Genomic DNA, 20,341 nt, shown 5'->3' on the forward strand with positions numbered 1-20,341 from the left:
TATTACATATTTGTGAGTGGCAAAAGTATGTGAACCTTTGCTTTCAGTATCTGCTGTGACCCCCCTTTGCACGTTTCCGGTAACTTTTGCTCATTTCTGCACACCGGCTTGGAGGAATGTTCGCCCATTCCTCCGTACAGAACAGCTTCAACTCTGGGATGTTGGTGGGTTTCCTCACATGAACTGCTCTCTTCAGGTCCTTCCACAACATTTCGATTGGATTAAGATCAGGACTTTGACTTGGCCATTCCAGAACATTAACTTTATTCTTCTTTAACCATTCTTTGGTAGAACGACTTGTGTGCTTAGGGTCGTTGTCTTGCTGCATGACCCACCTTCTCTTGAGATTCAGTTCATGGACAGATGTCCTGACATTTTCCTTTAGAATTCTCTGATATAATTCAGAATTCCTTGTTCTATCAATGAAGGCAAGCCGTCCTGGCCCAGATGCACCAAAACAGGCCCAAACCATGATACTACCACCACCATGTTTCACAGATGGGATAAGGTTCTTATGCTGGAATGCAGTGTTCTCCTTTCTCCAAACACAACGCTTTTCATTTAAACCAAAAAGTTCTATTTTGGTCTAATCGTCCACAAAACATTCTTCCAATAGCCTTCTGGTTTGTCCACGTGATCTTTAGCAAACTGCAGACGAGCAGCAATGTTTTTTTGGAGAGCAGTGGCTTTCTCCTTGCAACCCTGCCATGCACACCATTGTTGTTCAGTTTTCTCCTGATGGTGGACTCATGAACATGAACATTAGCCAATGTGAGAGAGGCCTTCAGTTGCTTAGAAGTTACCCTGGTGTCCTTTGTGACCTCGCCGACTATTACACGTGTGCCTTGCTCTTGGAGTGATCTTTGTTGGTCGACCACTCCTGGGGAGGGTAACAATGGTCTTGAATTTCCTCCATTTGTACACAATCTGTCTGACTGTGGATTGGTGGAGTCCAAACTCTTTAGAGATGGTTTGGTAACCTTTTCCAGCCTGATGAGCATCAACAACTCTTTTTGTGAGGTCCTCAGAAATCTCCTTTGTTCGTGCCATGATACACTTCCACAAACATGTGATGTGAAGAGCAGACTTTGATAGATCCTGTTCTTTAAATAACACAGGGTGCCCACTCACACCTGATTGGCATCCCATTGACTGAAAACACCGGACTCGAATTTCACCTTCAAACTAACTGATCATCTGTGAGGTTCACATACTTTTGCCACCCACAAACATGTAATATTCGATCATTTTCCTCAATAAATAAATGACCAAGTATAATATTTTTGTCTCATTTGTTTAACTGGTTTCTCTTGATCTACTTTTAGGACTTGAGTGAAAATCTGATGATGTTTTAGGTCATATTTATGCAGAAATATAGAAAATTCTAAAGGGTTCACAAACTTTCAAGCACAACTGTATATACAGGGAGATTCACTCAAAAGAGGCCCCGAATATTGTGTTCTGACTCCCATTAGGATGAAGCAATCTGAACTAAAATAATCCGCTCTATCCCTTGACGTGTGTGTAACCGATTGCATTACATGTGATGCTGGAAGTGGTTTCCGTTTTCTGCCAGACACATTTCGCGGTGCTCCATGGTCCTGAAAATATCGGCAAATGGGGAGAGAGCAGCAATTTCACATTGGATGTTTTCCTTTAAATCTTCCACAATGTCAGGCTTGTTCCGATAGATATTTCCTTTGAACAGACCCCAAAGGAAGAAGTCTGGTGGTGTCAGATCTGGTGACCATGGAGGCCAAATCCCCTTTGAAATGACCCTGTTGCCGAAGAAGGACTCAATTTCTACCGATGTGTGATACGTTGCTCCATCTTGCTGGAAGTAACATTGTGTTAACTCACAATCATCCAGTTGATTCTGACATCTCTTAAATGAATTGGTGACCCAATAGGATCGCATCATGAAGCTTAATGTGGTACACCACCATCGTGACCGAGTGAAGGGGTACGGGCGGTAGGCACCCAGAAGTTGCAAATGGAGGTTAAACATCGCAGCGGCTGTCCAGCGCCTACCTCATCGCTCCGATACAGGGGTATCCAGGCGTGTTCGAAGCTCCATATACTGAGGATCAGGTTGTTTCGTTCAGATTGTTTCATCGTACCGAGAGTTATTACAGATTATTCAGGGCCTCTTTCGAGTGATATATCTCTCTCTATATTTAAATATTGTGGAAAGCAGCCTGGACACAGACAGGCAGACAACGATGGTTCAAAACCACACACACGTTTATTATACATATTTCAATTATTTAAAAAGTATCGCACACACAACTCAGTGCCCCTGCACCAAGCACCCTCAGTTCAGGCCTCTTGCAATGCCTTCCTTCACCGCCTCCACTCCTTTCTTCCGAGCTATGTCCACTTCCACCCGACTCCAGCTATCGAATGGAGGGAGGCGGCCCCTTTTATGTTCACCTGGACGTACTGAAGGTGCCTCCCGATGAACTTCCGCCGGCACTTCTGCCACACCAGGAAGTGAGCGCCTGGAAGCACTCCGGGTGTCCCTGGTGTTCCTTCCACCGCGGAAGTGCTGACGTCCAGGGCCCTTCAGGCATTTGGGGGCCCCCTGGCTGTGACCACGGGCCCCTATAGAGTTGAGCTTCCATGCTTAATTCCTGTGGTCCCCATAACAACCAGGATGGCTGCCCCCTCGTGGTCCGGAGGAGGCGTAATCCCTCTTCCGGTCCTTTCAGGCATCCTGGCTGGGTACCAACCCCAGCCGCTCGCCACAATATACATACATACATACATACATACACGTGTCCGTGTTAATTAGCCTTGGCCACGCCCCTCCGCACCGCTCGCCCAATCATTGCTCCCACTGCGCACATGCTCTCTCCGTCCCACCCCGTGACACTCTCAGTGCTGCTAACTTGCCTTTCAGTCGGTTATAATGGCAAGGCAGACAAACAAATTACCTATTCAAGTTTGTCGAATTTTAAATCACGACAGAAAAACATCAGCAAGAGCTAATAATGAACATCTAAAAGGAGAAAATGAACAAAAAAAGAGCTGCATAGAATAAAAATCAAGAACAAAGAGACGCGTTCAATAAACGAGAAAGAGACAAATATCCCAAACAATATGCGAACAGAAATGCGAAAAAGCAACGTGATCAAAATGTAAGTTGGGGGATGAAGTAATTCTTAATATTGTTTTTGGCGAGGCGTTAATGTAACTTCATTTACTTTTTATTACGTTTTTGTTTTTTCACATCTACTTTTGTACTTTTACTTTTTACTACGTTTTATTATTCATTGATATTTAAAATAGACAGGTGTAGTGAAATACTCAAGTAACTGATTTTCTCTCTGTAATAACTAAAGACCAAACCGCCCTCCTACCGAACTCCACATATTCTTTTATATACCATCCATCCATTATCCAACCCGCTATATCCTAACTACAGGGTCACGGGGGTCTGCTGGAGCCAATCAAAGCCAACACAGGGCACAAGGCAGGAAACAAACCCCGGGCAAGGCGACAGCCCACCGCAGGGCGCGCACACACACACCCACCAAGCACACACACTAGGGACCAATTTAGGATCGCCAATCCACCTAACCTGCATGTCTTTGGACTGTGGGAGGAAACCCACGCAGACGTTAAGAGATCATGCAAACTCCATGCAGAACCCAGGTCTCCTTACTGCGAGGTAGCAGCGCTACCCACTGCGCCACCGTGCCGCCCCTTCTTTTATATACCACCTCTTTAAATACAATAGTTTTCTCTAACGCAGGGACACCCTGGGGGTTGGCGAGTGAAGCAAGTGAAATAACAGAACTTTTTATTCTGCTGGAATCCCTGGCACTGCCAGGCAGGTGGTGCAAGTGCATTGAGAAGGGTGGAGACTCCATTGAGAAATAACATTCTCAGGTTTGGTTCATTTTCTGACAGATCCCATTTTGTAACTTTAGCTTGACTCCCCCTCGTATATAACTTTTTGTACCATACTTCTCTCGTCTGATTACTTCCACCATATATATACTGTACATACACAGGTTCAAGTATGTGCTGCATTTCTATAAAGAACACAATCCCAGGTGGCAAGCGCCCCCTGCTGGAGCCAGTGTGTGTGTGTGTTTTTTTTTTTTGGGATGCTTGGCTCACATTCATGGCACGTCCGAATGCTTACCCTCTTGTGCGGGTTTGGATCGAGCCAACTAAAATGTGCAACCTTCAACTGCACCATCTGTCGCTGTCATTTTTCTGCTCCACTGGTCTCTGGCACTTCCTACATGAAGGTCTTGCCAGTGAACAGCAAGCAATAGCGCCCAGCGTGGAGAGACACATTTTTGGCTTTCCTGACCCTCTTGCCGCATCAGTGTGGCACTCTTCCCATGTGCCCTGCTGTTCCAAGTGTGGCTGATCTTCCCTTTTGTTCTCTTTCGCTTTCTCTCGCTCTGTCTGTTTCCAGCACCAAGTGCTGCAGGGACAAGCGGGAGTTGCAGATTTTGCCCCAAACCAAGTAGAGCGGCAAAATGTGAGCGCGACGAAGCCTTAACACCATAAACGAGGGGCACTGCAGGGCAAAAGTAGAAATGAACACTGGAGAGGCAAAGTCCCACCATTACGGTGAATTAGTCATTCGCCTAGGGCGCAGATCATACGGGGAGGAAATACCCACCTGCACGGTTCAGCTACCAAACAGTCAGTTGGCATACTAATTAGCTTGGCCTAGGGCATGAAATAACCCGGCACAGGCACAGGATTCAATTCATATCTGCTGCCCACCACAGATGAGCGATAAAGTGGATGAAGAACGTCGTGTCATTTTCTAACCCGCTCATTCCAGATTGGGGAAGCCGCTGCAGCCTATTAAGCTAACATAAGGTGCAAGGCAGGAACAAACTCTGGATGGGGTGCCAGTGCAGCTGAGTGAAGAAGTCAAATTATATCCTAAATGTGAGCTTCTCATCTGGAAAGATACCACCTGCACTTCAGAAGAGGTCATCCACCTGAAGCTAAGTGTGTTATGGCCCGGCCTGTACTTGGATTGGAGACCATCTAGGAAAAGCTTGGGCTGGTGATGATGAGGCCAGCAGGGGGCGTTTTTGGTGTACATCTGTGATCTGCGCCACCACCACCACCTGATCAGGGTGCCATTCAGTCCCTACATTGATGGAATGAAAGTCAGAGGTCCACATGATCATCATCATCATCATCTAATTTTTCCATGTGAAGACTGAAAACCATGAGGACTGATTGAGATCATTGATGTTAGATAGACTGGCCAGTGGGGGGTCGGGTGGTCTTCTTTTTTGTTTTTTCCTGGCCATCATACCTTATACTTTATTCTTTGTTAATTAGTATTGCCTAATTTTATTTTGATATTTTTCTTTTTTCTTTCTTCATCTTGTAAAGGACTTTGAAAATATCATTTGTATAAAAATGTGCTCTAGAAATAAATTATGTTGTAACGGGAGCAGCCGAAAGAAGAAGAAGAAGACAAAGAAGAAGAAAAAGTTGTTGTTGTTGTACATATAGGGTGGTCCAGATCTAATTATGCAATTTTCATTACGCTATAACTTCCATCCATCCATTGTCTAACCCGCTGAATCCGCACGCTATAACTTATTAAGTTTATTACATAGAAAATCACCCGAAAAATCCCGGACCATCGAGAAGTGTGCCAACTGACGACATGAAGAATCGTCTTTGCGCCGAACTGGAATCGTCCCCACATAAATCAAAGTCATCCAGACCAGGGCCGGATTAAGGTGGGTGCTATTGATGCTGCAGCATTAGGCCCATTCCTGAAATAAGCCCTGATGAAAACAGACGAGAATTTTCCGGAAGCTGAGCAGTTTTCCTTTGCTATATTAACCTCAAAATAATTCTTAGAATGAAATGTGGAGTCCGACTTTGGGACGCCTAGACACAGCGTTACTTATTATACAGTCACTATTGATCTTTGCGCTGTGACGTAACTATAACGTCGTCGTGTTTAATGTTAACCGAAGATTTCAAGTTAATGCTATCAATTTTACGTTAAACAGTTCGCTTAGTAATTTAGCTGCGTTTTTTTTGCAATATCTTGGGGATTCTTGCCACTTTATTATTGTTCGGTAAGTGCCACGTAGTAAATTTTTCACCTTGCAAGATATTTGTACAGTAAAAATCGATGGCTATTTAAACGGTTATCTGTAACGGTAAAACGGAAAGTCGGCCCGCGGGCCCGGCATGGATGTTTAGAATTTTTAAAATCCTCGACAGGATTCTGGTCTGTTATGAAATTTAAATCGTGGACAAATTTTTACCTTCAAGAGCCTGAACTGAGTCACTTTGACCCAATGTCTCTGCAAATTCATTTTTTCTTACTCTGTTTCGTAGGAGAATTGAGAAATTTTGTGTATTTCACTGTTAGGTTTTCTGCATTAAGTGCACTTTTCAGAATTGTTGATGTTACATAGTTTGATGTTAATCTCGAGTTGTTACGATACAACGTCGTTATTATTATTCATGTTCTATAAAGGCTGGCTGGTTGCGTCGCAAGCATTTCAGGCTCCTTGGCCGGTCTGAGTGCGCATGTACGGTGAGTGTCGAATGCACCAATGGCTTTTTTGCGCTGCAGCATCAGGCCCAATTTTGTCTTAATCCGGCCCTGATCCAGACGATCTGGATCTGCATAATTACATTTGGACCACCCGGTATTTTCCTGTTTTGTTGGGATTTGAATATATTTTCATAGTTGGATCCACGCCAGGGTGGCACAGTGGCACAGTGGTAGCGCTGCTGCCTCGCAGTTAGGAGACTCGGGTTCGCTTCCCAGGTCCTCCCTGCGTGGAGTTTGCATGTTCTCCCCGTGGGTTTCCAAAGACATGCAGGTTAGGTGGACTGGCAGTTCTAAATTGGCCCTAGTGTGTGTTTGTGTGTGTCCTGCGGTGGGTTGGCACCCTGTTTCCTGCCTTGTACCCTGTGTTGGCTGGGATTGGCTCCAGCAGACCCCTGTGTTCGGATTCAGCGGGTTGCAAAATGGATGGATGGATCCACGCAAAACTTTATAAATGAGACCCCTGTCTGGGAGTCGTGAGGCAGTAGTGCTAACCACTGGGCCTTGAGTTTTCTTTTTTAAACAATAATAGATGCATATTGCCTGCATTTGTCAATCGATTTGTTTTTGAGCCAACTTTGCCAAGCACAGGTTGGTTCTAGTGACGGTTCAGGGTGCAAAGTAAGAACCCGCCCAGAAGGGGGCACCACTCCTTCATAAGACACACAGACACTCGTCCGGTCAGTTTAGAATTGTTAATCCCCCTAAACTGTACATCTTTGGGATGTGGGAGGAAAGAGAGAAGGTTAAAACTGCAGTAGAGTCAGAAATCAGACCCCCAGTGTGTGATGCACAGCCCACTGTGCCATCATGCTGCAGGTATTCATTTTTTTATTATTTATGATTGGACTGACCCACAAGTTTAGGGTCCAAAGCCTTAAGCACCGCGCCACACGGACCTGCCAGCTGTCTACTTTATCCACACAATGTCCACCCCCCCGCTCCCCCAGGGTGCTTCTCCTGTGCAACTGCAGTAACCTTCCAATTTGACAGAACATCAGGGCAGCGGATCAGCGGTGGCTGGTTGGGAGTTTTGGCCCAGCACGATTACGACTAACAAGTTCAAAAGTTAAATCTATAAACGAGGTGGCTGTGAAAGCTTTCGGAATTAAGCTTTAACTGTACTCTCGGAGATGAGCGTCCCTGAAGTCCAAACATATTTCTTTGTTTCAATTACGCCGGCTTGCCGATCTATATCAGCAGACACCGCGTGGGTCCCGCTGGATTTGAAAAGTCCATAGCAGGCTTGAAACCTTTGCCTGCTTTCTGAAGACAAGAATTCAGTTAAACGGTAGCATTTGGGAGCAAGCAGATCAATTCTCAAAGCGCAAAGATGCAGAAAACAAGAACAAAACAAAAACAATCACCATTGCAATCCAAGTTACCAAAGGGAGCCACGTGAGTCAATCTGCAGTCCCGCACTGGACAAACATCCATATGAATCCACTCTAATAAAAGGTTAAGCGTCTGTGTGTCTATCTGTCTGTCTGTCTGGTTGCTGTGTCTCTGTCATTTCAAAAGATGGCACATCACAAACATCCATCCATCCATCCATTTTCTAACCCGCTGAATCCAAACACAGGGTCACGGGGGTCTGCTGGAGCCAATCCCAGCCAACACAGGGCACAAGGCCCGAACCAATCCTGGGCAGGGTGCCAACCCACCGCACATCACAAACATTTTTAATAAAAAAAAATGCATTGCACTTGTCATTCCAACAGATGGTACATCACAAACATTAACACTACTTTTACAAATCTCATACCAAATGGCACATACCAGAGACAGAGCAATGCATTTATCATTCCTATATATAGCGCATCACAAACGTTAACACTGCTTTTATCAATTCCTTACTAAATGGCATATAACAGAGATATACACTGCATTCTCATTCCAATAGATGGCACATTACAAACATTAACACTGCTTTTATCAATCCCATACCAAATGGCATATAAGAGACACAGGCATTGCACGTTCATTTTAACAGATGACACGTCACAAACATTAGCACTGCTTTTACAAATCCTAGACCAAATAGCATATAACAGAGATATATGCATTGCATTTGCCATTCCAACCAGATGGCGCATCACAAACATCAACACTGCTTTTATGAATCCCATACCAACTGGTATATAACAGAGATATGTGAATTTCATGCTGCACTGCAAAGGTCTTCTTTTATTACTTAGGTTTCAACCCGTCTAAGACAGGTAACTCAGCTAGTATTTGAACCCATTGGTTCCCTTCCTTTTTTATGACTCACACCCCTGGAAAATGTTTTATTTATATTCACCCAAAACCCCAACAAATGTAATAACACATTTGCAGATGAAGAAGTCAAATTTCTACATATTGTGCTGTGGCCAAACAAACTGAAGTTTTTAAGTCAGTGCATAAAGTTTAAAAATACGTTGAGCAATTCACTTTTATAAATGTAGATAATCATGTAAGTGTGTCCCCATGAAGCTTAGACGCTCAATTGATGAACTGGGGATTGGGGTATCCCGCTAAGTACCAAGAGTCACGAGAAAAGGACATGCAATAAATGATCGAGGGGTTTGGGGGTCTGTCCATTCTTAACTCCTGTGAAGACAGACAGACAGACACTAACATGATGTAGACAGACAGACACTAACACCATTTTGACAGACAGACACTAGCACCATTTACACAGACAGACAGACACTAACATGATTTAGACAGACAGACAGACAGAAACACCATTTAGACAGACAGACAGACAGACACTAACACCATTTAGATAGACAGACAGACACTAATACCACTTAGACAGACACTAACACCATTTAGACAGACAGACAGATACCACTTAGACAGACACTAACACCATTTAGACAGACAGACAGAGACAGACAGACAGACAGAAACACCATTTAGACAGACAGACAGACAGACAGTAACACCACAGACAGACAGACAGACACTAACACCATTTAGATAGACAGACAGACATTAAGGCTACTCTGAGTGCCACTACTCATCTTTAGACTGACAATTCCGACTACATGGCTGCTCTTTGTTTGCACTCTCTGAATACGGAGCTTTTATTAAAAACCTGCACACTAACTTGTGACCTGTGCTGTACAGTATATAGCGCCTTCAACATCACCAAACTTTAAGGATCCAAGCTTTGTTTTTTTTTCCTCTTAATTGTTTGTACCTTGGCTCCTTATTTTAAGATTATTATTTTGCTTTCTGCTATTCATGGATATGTGTAAGGACTTTGTTCCGCTCGATCGAAGGCTCCGTTTAGACAGTGCAACCTATCAACACATCCCCCCCTGCAACTCCATTTACCTTTGCAAGGGCAAACACACGAGTGCTGGAAGGCACAGCAAGTTCCTGGTGAAGATCCAAGCTCTCACGCCATCGCTTTTTGAGCGGGAGACGTGGCATAAATCCATCGACTGAAGGGTGGCACATCCGCAGGGCCTTCTGAAAGCTTTCTTCAAACGTTCTCCCGATGGCCATCACCTGAGGAGCAAAGAACAGATGCTCTTTACATGGGTGGGAAGCTCACACTCACCCCATGTCAAGAAGGTAATTACAAAGCAGACTCTCTCCTCTTGCTTTCTGTCCAAAACACTTGACCATGCTGTCTCGAGCCAAGTCAAGACCAACTTAGCCTAACCAGTCAGACTTCAAGAGGGACCATCCACCATTTTCACCATTGTCGACGCGTTACATTGTGGCTGGCTAGAGCTACCATCCTCATCCTGCTAGTTCTCACCTCAACTACCAGATCTTCTTTGCCACTCTGTGGTAAAGCAAGTTCGGTTTTTTAAAATAAATACTCGTGTCCTGAATGTGAAGGCTGAGGTCGGGTGCGGGTATACATGAGTGCATTTCCCTCCGCAGTTAATTGGGAAGCTGGCTGACTGCCTCGCATACACATGAGGTGGTGGGCAGATCAGTCAGGCACTTAAAAGATGCCATGGAGGGAGTGGCTCCTCGCACCCGTACCCAATTAGGAAGCAGAGGAAAGAGGAGAGAAGGGGTAGAGGATCACTGCTTGCCCGCCCCAACAGTATGCAGCACCTCCATGAATGATGTACCCAAAGGAGATCTGCTCCCCATAAAAGTCTCCATAGAGAGTCAGTTACCTCTCCCACACTCTTCATCGCACTGCCGATCTCCCTGGAGGTGCCCTGGAAGCGGTCCAAGTCCCACCGGGGGACCTTAGTCACAATGTAGTCCAAACTCGGCTCAAAGCAGGCCGTTGTCGTACCTGACAGGACATTTTTGATCTCCGGCAAAGTGATGCCCAGGGCCAGCTTCGCTGCCACAAACGCCAGCGGGTAACTGGAAGAGAGAGGGACAGTGCAGAGAAATGGTAAAACTGCAGGAGGTTACATTAGAGAAAGAATTACACTTCAAAGGTTTATGGAGCAGTAATGATGTCATTATTTGAATAGCAGAATATACAGAAATATAAATATAAAAAGATTCAATGCATCTTCTTTGCAAACTTTAAAAGCACTAAAGGACGAGTTATTAATGATGGCAGGAAAGGAGGAACCACTAATATGAATAAACTGCATACAGCGCCTTTCAAATCTACTGTGTCTGTCTAATACAGAAGGATTTTCAGATCTACAGTAAATATTAAATGCTGCCTTTTGTATTTATTTATTATGTAGAATCTTTCATATCTGTCATACAGTGCCTTTCTTAGTCATCTGTTATTGGGTGTCTTTAGTGTTTCTCTACACATCATTTTATTATATAGTGCCTTTCACATCCATCTAGAAGTGTAAATTGTCTACAGTGTAGTTATATACTATCTATATTATGAAATCTAATGTATTGTGCCTTTTCTGTCTGTTATGTAGTGCCTTTATTATCTCTCTATTTTTCATTTTATTACATAGTGCTTTCATACCCATCGATCAAATGTTTGTATACATCTATATATATATATATATACACATTATATATATATATATGTAAAATTCAACAACTGTCTTTCTGGCTGTCTGTCTGTCTGTCCACTTTTCACAAGAGAACTACTTAACAGATTTAGATCGGGTTTTTCTCTAGAATGTGCTTGAACATTCCGGTTTATTTTGCGATTTCTCTCATCACGCTAAGTATCATAGTTCACTCGCAGGAGCGATATTCTCGCGCTAATCTAAGGCAGAGTCTGCGGGCCAAGGGGAGAGGGAAGCATGACGTCAGGAGTGGGGAGCCTGGCTGGGTCCTCCTCACACACATGCCAGCCTCTGTTCGAGTCTCTCTACCTCTGGCCATGTTTTGGAGAGGACTTCACCTCTGCTTAACTAGAGGAGATACTGGGGACAGCTAGTACTGTATATAATATAGTGCCTTTTATTTCAATATATTGTATAGTATTATGCCTTTCATGTCTACCTATGTATAATACAACACCCTTTCAGTTTCTCTCCTAGTGCCTTTCAAATCCATCTACCTAAATATCTAGCTGTCTATCTGCTATATAGCACCTTTCAGATCTGTTTATCTCTTATATAGGGCCTCCAATCCACCTATCTATCTATTATATAGTGCCTTTCATATCTATCTATCATATAGTGTCTTTCATATCTATCTATCTATCTATTATATAGTGCCTTTCATATCTATTATATAGTGCCTTTCATATCTATCTATATATTATATAGTGCCTTGCCTATCTATTTATCTATCTATCTATAATATAATGCCATTCCAATCTCTCTCTTACAGTTCCTTTCAGGTCTATCTACTTTTCTCTCATATAGCACCTTTCAGATCTGTTTATCTCTTATATAGTGCCTTTTATATCTCTCTTCTATATAGTGCTCTTCATAACTGTCTCTTATAGACAGGAATGGTCTGTCTCTTATATAGTGTTTTTCATCTCTGTTATATAGTGTCTTTCATTTCTCTTTATCTATCTGTTAGGTAGATAGGAACTGTCTATGGCTTAGTGCATTTCTTATCATTATATAGTGCCTTTTATATCTATTTTTCTATCTTTTATGTACATAGGATGTGCCTATTGCTTTGTACCTTTCCATTTCATTATATAATGCTTTTAATGTCTATCTATTATGTGGTGTCTTTTCTCTTTGCTTACGTATCTATTTTACAGCACAATGCCACTGTGCCCGTCGTCCCTAATCTGTTGTTAAGGTCCAGACTCAACACATGCCATCTTCTGGCAGGCAGTGTGACTTAGTGGTTAAGGCTTTGGACTTCAGACCCTGAGGTTGTAGGTCAATTATATCATTAATGGTGTTAGTCACTTTTGATAAAGGCATCAGCCAAATAAATAGATGTTCTGGCCTGCCTGCCTTCATTGTACACAAGATCACTGGTGTGTTTGGAGGAGTCCTACCTTGGGCACAATTATAAATGGGACTTCCATTCACTTACAATGGAAGGCAGAGGCACCATTGTTGGCTTCTTTCTTTCTTTCCTTTCTTTCTTTCTTTCTTTCTTTGATTATCCCTGCAGAAGTCATCCCCTGTCTTGTGCCATGCTAGTGCCACTTTAAGCCATGATGACCCCTTTGTAGGTGGCTAGCCTACTACATCATTTTTGATATATTGAAATGTTCCTCATTTTGGCGTTGTATAATTCATATTATTTTGGGAGGATTATAATTGATTAAATACTTGCTTCCTTTTACAACAAACAGGACCCACACTGGTGCCAGGCAGCAGGTCTTACCCAGTGGCTTTCGAAGCGAGAGCAGAACTCCGAGACAAGCGGGCATTGACTTCAATGATGCGATATTCTAGTGAGGAAGGGTGCAGGGCATACTGGATGTTGCACTCGCCCACAATGCCCAGGTGGCGCACCACTTTAATTGCCGTTTCACGCAGCATGTGGTACTCCTCGTTAGAAAGTGTCTGGCTGGGGGCCACAACAATGGAGTCACCTGGGAGAAAGAAAAAAAAAAAAAACCCACAAAATGAACAAAGATAAGAACCTGGCACCTTCATCAGACAATCGAGAGTTCTCAGCTTCTAGAGAGAGAAAGATCAGACGTTACTGTGGAAGAAAATGGCAGCAATTACAAATGACAAATTCACTCATAACTGCTTGTGTAATTCTGCAATGTGAGCAATGGCAGATTAATAATTCAGTCTGGGTCACATGGGGATGAAGCTGGTAGCCTCATCTTTACATTCCAAGTTCATGGCCACAATGGGGCACATTATGTGACAGAGTAACGTTGAAGTTTCTTCTTTTTGTACATCAAATCAATTCAGTTGATTTTTGTACGGCACTCTTCACTGAGTGCAGGCACAGAGATGGTCGTCCTTTTGACAGGTTAGTAGAGGACTTCTGAAGCTCTGTTAGAGGGATAGTTGAACACTTGGTCACCTCCCTGACCGAGGCCCTTCTTTTCTCCGGTCTATTTGGTAGGACAGCCACCTCTAGAAGCCATCCTGTTGTTTCCATTCCTGGGAACACTCAATGCTTTAGAAATGGGCTTATCAGCATGGCCTCGATCTTCACCTCACCACAACTTGATTGTGGAAGTCTACAGTGAGTTCCTTGGACATCATGGCTGGGTTTTTGTCCTGACAATCAGTGAGAATTGTGAAACATCTCTACACACGAACATGTGAGACTTTCTAAATGATGTCCAACCAATTCACTCTGCCACAGGTGGAGTCCAAGCATGTCCTGGAAACATCTCAAGGATGACGAAAGTAAGCAGGAGGCACCTGGGTAAACTCTGGAGTGTCAAAGCAAAGGGTCTGAATCCTTCTGGGAATGACAGATTTCAGTTTATGATGTTTTAATAAATTTACCAGCCTATCTGAAAACATGTTTTCACTTTGTCATTATGGATTGTTGAGTGCGGATTAATGGAACATGAAGCCTCTAAAAAACGAAATCTCCAACACATTAAAGTGTGCAGATAGTGAAGAGATGAGAATACCTTCTGAAGCCATTACAGATGATGGTCACAAACATTTGGCCATATCTATCTAATCCTGCCAACTAAGCTAAAATATCTATCTATCCTACCAACTACACTAAAATGAGTATCTTTCTATCTATCCTGCCAACTGCACTAAAATGAGTATCTATCTATCTATCTATCTATCTATCTATCTATCTATCTATCTATCTAATCCTGCCATCTATGCGGATATATCTATCTATCCTGCCAACCACACTAAAATGAGTATCTATCTATCTTGCCAACTACACTAAAATGAATATCTATCTATTATATAGTGCCTTTCATTGCTTTCTATCCTGCCAACTGCACTAAAATGAGTATCTATCTATTTTGACAACTACACTAAAATGAGTATCTATCTGATCCTGCCAACTACGCTAAAATATCTATCTATCTTGCCAACTACAGTAAAATAAATATCTATCTATCTATCTATTATATAGTGCCTTTCATTGCTTTCTATCTATTTATCTATCTATCTATCCTGCCAACTACACTAAAATGAATATCTATCTATCTATCTTGCCAACTACACTAAAATGAATATCTATCTATCTATTATATAGTGCCTTGCATTGCTTTCTATCTATTTATCTATCTATCTATCCTGCCAACTACACTAAAATGAGTTTCTATCTATCCTGCCAACTACACTAAAATGAATATCTATCTATCTATCTATTATATAGTGCCTTTCATTGCTTTCTACAAAGTATCTATCTATCCAACTACACTAAAATGAGTATCTATCTATCTATCTATGTGCCATGGAGGACGGTTGGGCATCCCAGCTGGATGACAGCATGACCTTTGGACAAGATGGAATGTGCTCAGTAATGGACAAGCAGAAGTCAAAGGTCAGGAACAATTCCATCCTCTGTATGTTAGGTGGCAGGAGTCCACTGGAGATGGAAAATCATGGGAACTGGAGTCAGGAAGTGCATCCCTGTCAGGGACCCTGGATGCTGCAAGAGGGCACTGTCATGGGAGGAATACCCTGGTTCTCAAACAGCCATGAAGTGCTCCCCACAAGCCATGCTGGGTCACTGGGAGCTGTTTATAGTAAAGTATAAAAGGGAAAATAGAGTCAAGAGGCAGCAGGCAACATTCAACTGGAGGCAGAAGGAGAGGACAGAGTTTCTTTGTTTGTGTGGTCATTGGCTGTGCTTCATTGTACAAAGTAGTGGGTAGATTAAAAATCCTTTATTTTGAACCTGTGAATGTGTTGGGTGTCATCGGGTCTGTTGTTTCAGGCTACATCATGGTTATAGAGTCTACCTATCTATCGTTACTTTCATCACACATCTCGAAACAAGTAAAGGAACATGAAATGGACTTTCCCAAAGCTGGCATCTTGTGATAAACAGCCTGCATAGCAGAGAAGGCCACCAGGCTGCCACTTTCCTGACTGCTGCTTACCTGTGTGGATTCCCAGGGGGTCAAAGTTCTCCATATTGCAGACAGTAACACAGTTGTCAGCCACGTCTCGTACAACTTCATACTCCACCTCTTTCCATCCTAGAAGGGATTGCTCCACGAGAATCTGACTGGTCATTGCCAGAGCCTAATAATTTTTAAAGAAACAAACAACAGCAGCCATATATTATTTCTCTTCAAAGCACAGGACACTTAGTCACCAAACACACCTGAGTTTTACACCCTGCCTACATCGTCTAACTTGGCGAATTTGCGAGTTGGAAGGAGTTACAACAAAATATAGACAAAGATCTAGGATCTGCTTACATCTACGTGATGCACTTACCTTCTTGGCGGTCTCCTCCAACCTTTTTGCATCGGCACAAAGACCCGACCCGAGTCCACCAAGGGCGTAGGCTGAGCGCACCATGACAGGATAGCCAATCTTCTTTGCTGCACTAAGGGCCTCCTCCACCTGTGCAGAAGGACAATAAATAGTAATGATAATAATAATAGTAATAATAATAATAATAAATTACATTTATAAAGTGTGTCCCTTGTTACTCAAAGCGCTTTTCATAAACAGGAGGGAACCACTTTCACCGCCACCAATGTGTAGCATCCACCTCAATGATGCGACGGCAGCCATTATTGCGCCAGGCACTCATCATCTGTAAGGTGGTGATTGGGTGAGAGAGACAGCCAATTAGAGACATGGTGACGATTAGGGGGACCAGAATGGACAAGGCCATACCCGGGACTGTCAGTCAGTCATCGTCCAACCCACAATATCCTAACACAGGGTCACGGTTGTCTGCTGGAGCCAATACCAGCTAACGCAGGGTGCAAGGCAGGAACAAATCCTGGGCAGGGCGCCAGCCCACCGCAGGTACCTGGGACATCGGGGGATAAAAAAACCTACTCTCTTTTTGAAAGATGCCCAGGGATCTTTTAATGACCACAAAGAGTCAGGACCTCAGTGTTACGTCCCACCTGAATGATGGCAAACATTTTTACTGCACTTTGGCCCCGAGGCAAACATGAAGTGGATATCAGCGTGTAACGGTTGTCATGGATACGTGTGGGTGTCACTGGCAGGTCTCTGGACCTGTTAATGATGGAATGGCTGAATGTGCAAGGCTGGCCCAAAGGATCATGGGGAAGGGAGTGGCTTGGGTGTGGCAAGCAAACTGTAAGGGGAGGAGCCAACCATATGTAAATCTGGTGAAGGAGGAGGAGAAGAGAGCACCAGAGCCAAAGGAGGAGCAGACGCCACCAAAACGACAAGAGGGAAGGCTACTCAACTCGCTGGAAAAGGTCATTGGTCAAAGTAATGGTCATTTTTCTTTTCTTATGAGTGAGGTGAAGCCATTCGGGAGTGGACATGATGGGCCAGCGTAATGAGCTGGTGTTGGATTATGCTTCCCAGAACAGGAGGTACGGCTCAGTGCACCCTTCGCCATAACGGTGGAGTGGTGGCTCTGAGGCTAAGGATCTACGTTGGTATCCCGAAGGTTGCCGGTTCGAATCCCTGTCACTGCCAAAAGAGATCCTACTCTGCTGGGCTCTTAAGCAAGGCCCTTAACCAGCAATTGATCAAGGAGTGCTGTACAATGGCTGACCCTGCACTCTGACCCCAAGGGGTATGTGAAAATGTGAGAATAATATGAGAAATTGTATAAGGTGAAATAAAGAACAACAAAAAAAAAATAACAGATGAGGTTTCAAAAATGTGTTTTTCATATTTGTGTATTAGTGGTGTGTGTTGCTGACTGCTTTTGTTTCGTGTATTTGTGTATAAATGCGCTGCGGCGCAGTATTATGTACACAGGGGTTTGCTTGCTGCGTCCAATTCCTTATTCTACTGGATAATAACATTTCTCTTGTAACTCAATTTTAGCTTCCGCTGGTCTGCTTCTGTGCTTGTGGTGGTTTAGTAGGGATGTAGAGTTGGTCACTCGCACCCCCGGGTCATTTCTTTATTTTTTCTTAGCTGCCGCTCTAGGATAGCAGCACTTATTACGAGGACGGGGTGAAGCTAAAGTTAGAAAATGGGATTTGTCAGAAAATGGAGTGAACCTTCACAAAACTGATGCTGTCGCTTCTCCATGGAGTCTCCACCCTTCTCAATGCACTTACGCCACCTGCCTGTATTCCAGCAGAATAAAAGGTACCCCTGAGTTATTGTCGAACACCACATGACGAGGGGTCCTGCAGTCACTAGTGTGACTTACTGTGACTCGCTGGAGACCAACGCGAAGCCTGCTATTCGATCCAAGTGGAGGGGACTGCTGTCTCAAGGATTCCTTTGGCTGCCAGACGATGACACACAGACACCGCTAAGAACACCTGAATGATTGACAACCTCACAACCTCTGACATCACTTCCTGGAGTCCTTTCATTTGGACCCGCCTCTCCCAGGCTGGTTGGCATTTAATCGGAAATGTGGCCATCTTGGATAGTCTGTTCTGAGACCCGCAGCCTTATGGATGTCCTTTGGTTTGCTGAAATGCTGCATTTATTATTTCACCTTTATACTATACTAGCTGTGTAATCAACCGATATAAAAAGCCCGGGGTCCTAAAAACTATTGAAATCGTCAGAAAAAAAATTGAAATGTAGAGATGTCAGGTAATTGAAAGGAATTACTCTGGGCGTCTCTCTCCCAGGAGGATTCGTTTTGCTGACGTGCTCACCTGGCTTATGTTATTAGCGGCTAAGCGAGTTTCTGTTTCATTGGAGGCGGAGCCCTGACCCTGACTCCACCTCTTACTTCCAAGACGGACAGACAGGCACACACTTCCACAAGCAGACGTTTATATATATAACACAGAGTCACCCCAAATCGTTATCTTCGTCTTGTCCTCTTTTACAGATCCAATCGATTGATCACACAAATTATAATTCATATACTTTCTTATTCAACTACATTGAAATTCATGTATAGATAGATAGATAGATAGATAGATAGATAGATAGATAGATAGATAGATAGATAGATAGATATTTTATTAATCCCAAGGGGAAATTCCCATACTCCAGCAGCAGGATACTGATAAAGAACAATATTAAATTAAACCGTGATAACAATGCAGGTATAACAGATAATAACTTTGTATAAATGTTAACGTTTAACCCCCCCGGGTGGAACTGAAGAGTTGCATAGTGTGGGGTCTCCTCAGTCTGTCTGTCGCTGAAGCTGCTCCTCTGTCTGGAGATGATCCTGTTCAGTGGATTCTCCATGATTGACAGGAGTCTGCTCAGTGCCCGTCGCTCTGCCACGGATGTCAAACTGTCCAGCTCCGTGCCTACAATAGAGCCTGCCTTCCTCACCAGTTTGTCCAGGCGTGAGGCGTCCTTCTTCTTTGTGCTGCCTCCCCAGCACACCACCGCGTAGAAGAGGGTGCTCGCCACAACCGTCTGATAGAACATCTGCAGCATCTTATTGCGAACTCCAAATCCCATGAAGCTCTGTGGGAATCGGTGGCACCATAGCAACCCCAGTGGGGCTCTCACCTAGTGATCCGGGGGATGGGGGGGATATCATGCCCTGTGACACTATAGAAACATCCCAGCCAGGTAAGGGTCCTGGCCGTCTATGACAATATCAAAAAGCACAGTAGAAACAGATTACATCTCGCCTGAAAATGGGGCCTGAGTTGCCACAAAAGCTTGCATATTGTAATCTTTTTAGTCAGCCGATAAAAGGGGTCATTTTGCTATAATTCTCACTACGTTCAAAATGGCTAACACGGTACAACACCCTAGTACAGTAGAAACAGAGAAACTCACCAAAACTGCTAAGCGCATTGAAAATGACCCACCAAGAGCTGTGGGAGATTTATACAGCTGGGGGCCGTTCCTGGCAGTGATTGGCAGGTGGCCCCGCCTCCTGAAGTACCACCCACAAAACACAGGGAGCAAAACACAGAAAGCTTATAGATGGAATCAAAAATGAAGAATAGTGCACATAATCAACAAAAGCAGCATGAGCATGAAAGAAGACTTTGAACCCCAGCCAGGTGAGAAACCCCCTAGCTGAAACATGACATGACATTATTGAGGGTGCAACAGCAACAGGGAGCTGAAAGCTCCATCAACATTTCTGTATGCAAAGCAGAAATCAGCCATGGATGCAATCTCAGACCCTCACTGGGGCACACTGGCTCAGACGCCACACACCTTTAAACCAGGGTGAGTCTAAACCGGTATGACCTTGATCGTCACCCCTCAGCCCGGCTCGCTTGCGTGCTTGTCAATAGAAATAAAAATCACATCGCCATTTTGCATTGCCTGCTTCACACACTGAAGACTGGAACGAAACTGACGAGGAAGCAATGGCGCATTCCAGGAAGCCTCTGGGGGCGATTTGTATACCACAGTCTGTCATCGGAGGCCC

General features: G+C 43.8%; 1 protein-coding gene across 4 annotated transcripts in view; it reads right to left on the minus strand.

Annotated features, from left to right (window-relative positions):
* The window catches only part of cps1 (carbamoyl-phosphate synthase 1, mitochondrial), a 269,036-nt gene that overhangs the window by 170,482 nt on the left and 78,213 nt on the right, over positions 1-20,341 (minus strand). For all 4 annotated transcript variants that reach the window (XM_039755356.1, XM_039755359.1, XM_039755355.1 and 1 more), the window contains exons 16-20: positions 16,288-16,416; positions 15,945-16,089; positions 13,274-13,484; positions 10,705-10,903; positions 9,899-10,075 (exon numbers count right to left, since the gene is read on the minus strand). In XM_039755356.1, coding sequence (XP_039611290.1) covers positions 9,899-10,075; positions 10,705-10,903; positions 13,274-13,484; positions 15,945-16,089; positions 16,288-16,416 — 861 coding nt within the window. The remainder of the gene's footprint in view (positions 1-9,898; positions 10,076-10,704; positions 10,904-13,273; positions 13,485-15,944; positions 16,090-16,287; positions 16,417-20,341) is intronic.

Source organism: Polypterus senegalus, chromosome 6 (assembly GCF_016835505.1).
Source record: "Polypterus senegalus isolate Bchr_013 chromosome 6, ASM1683550v1, whole genome shotgun sequence".
NCBI lineage: Eukaryota > Metazoa > Chordata > Cladistia > Polypteriformes > Polypteridae > Polypterus > Polypterus senegalus.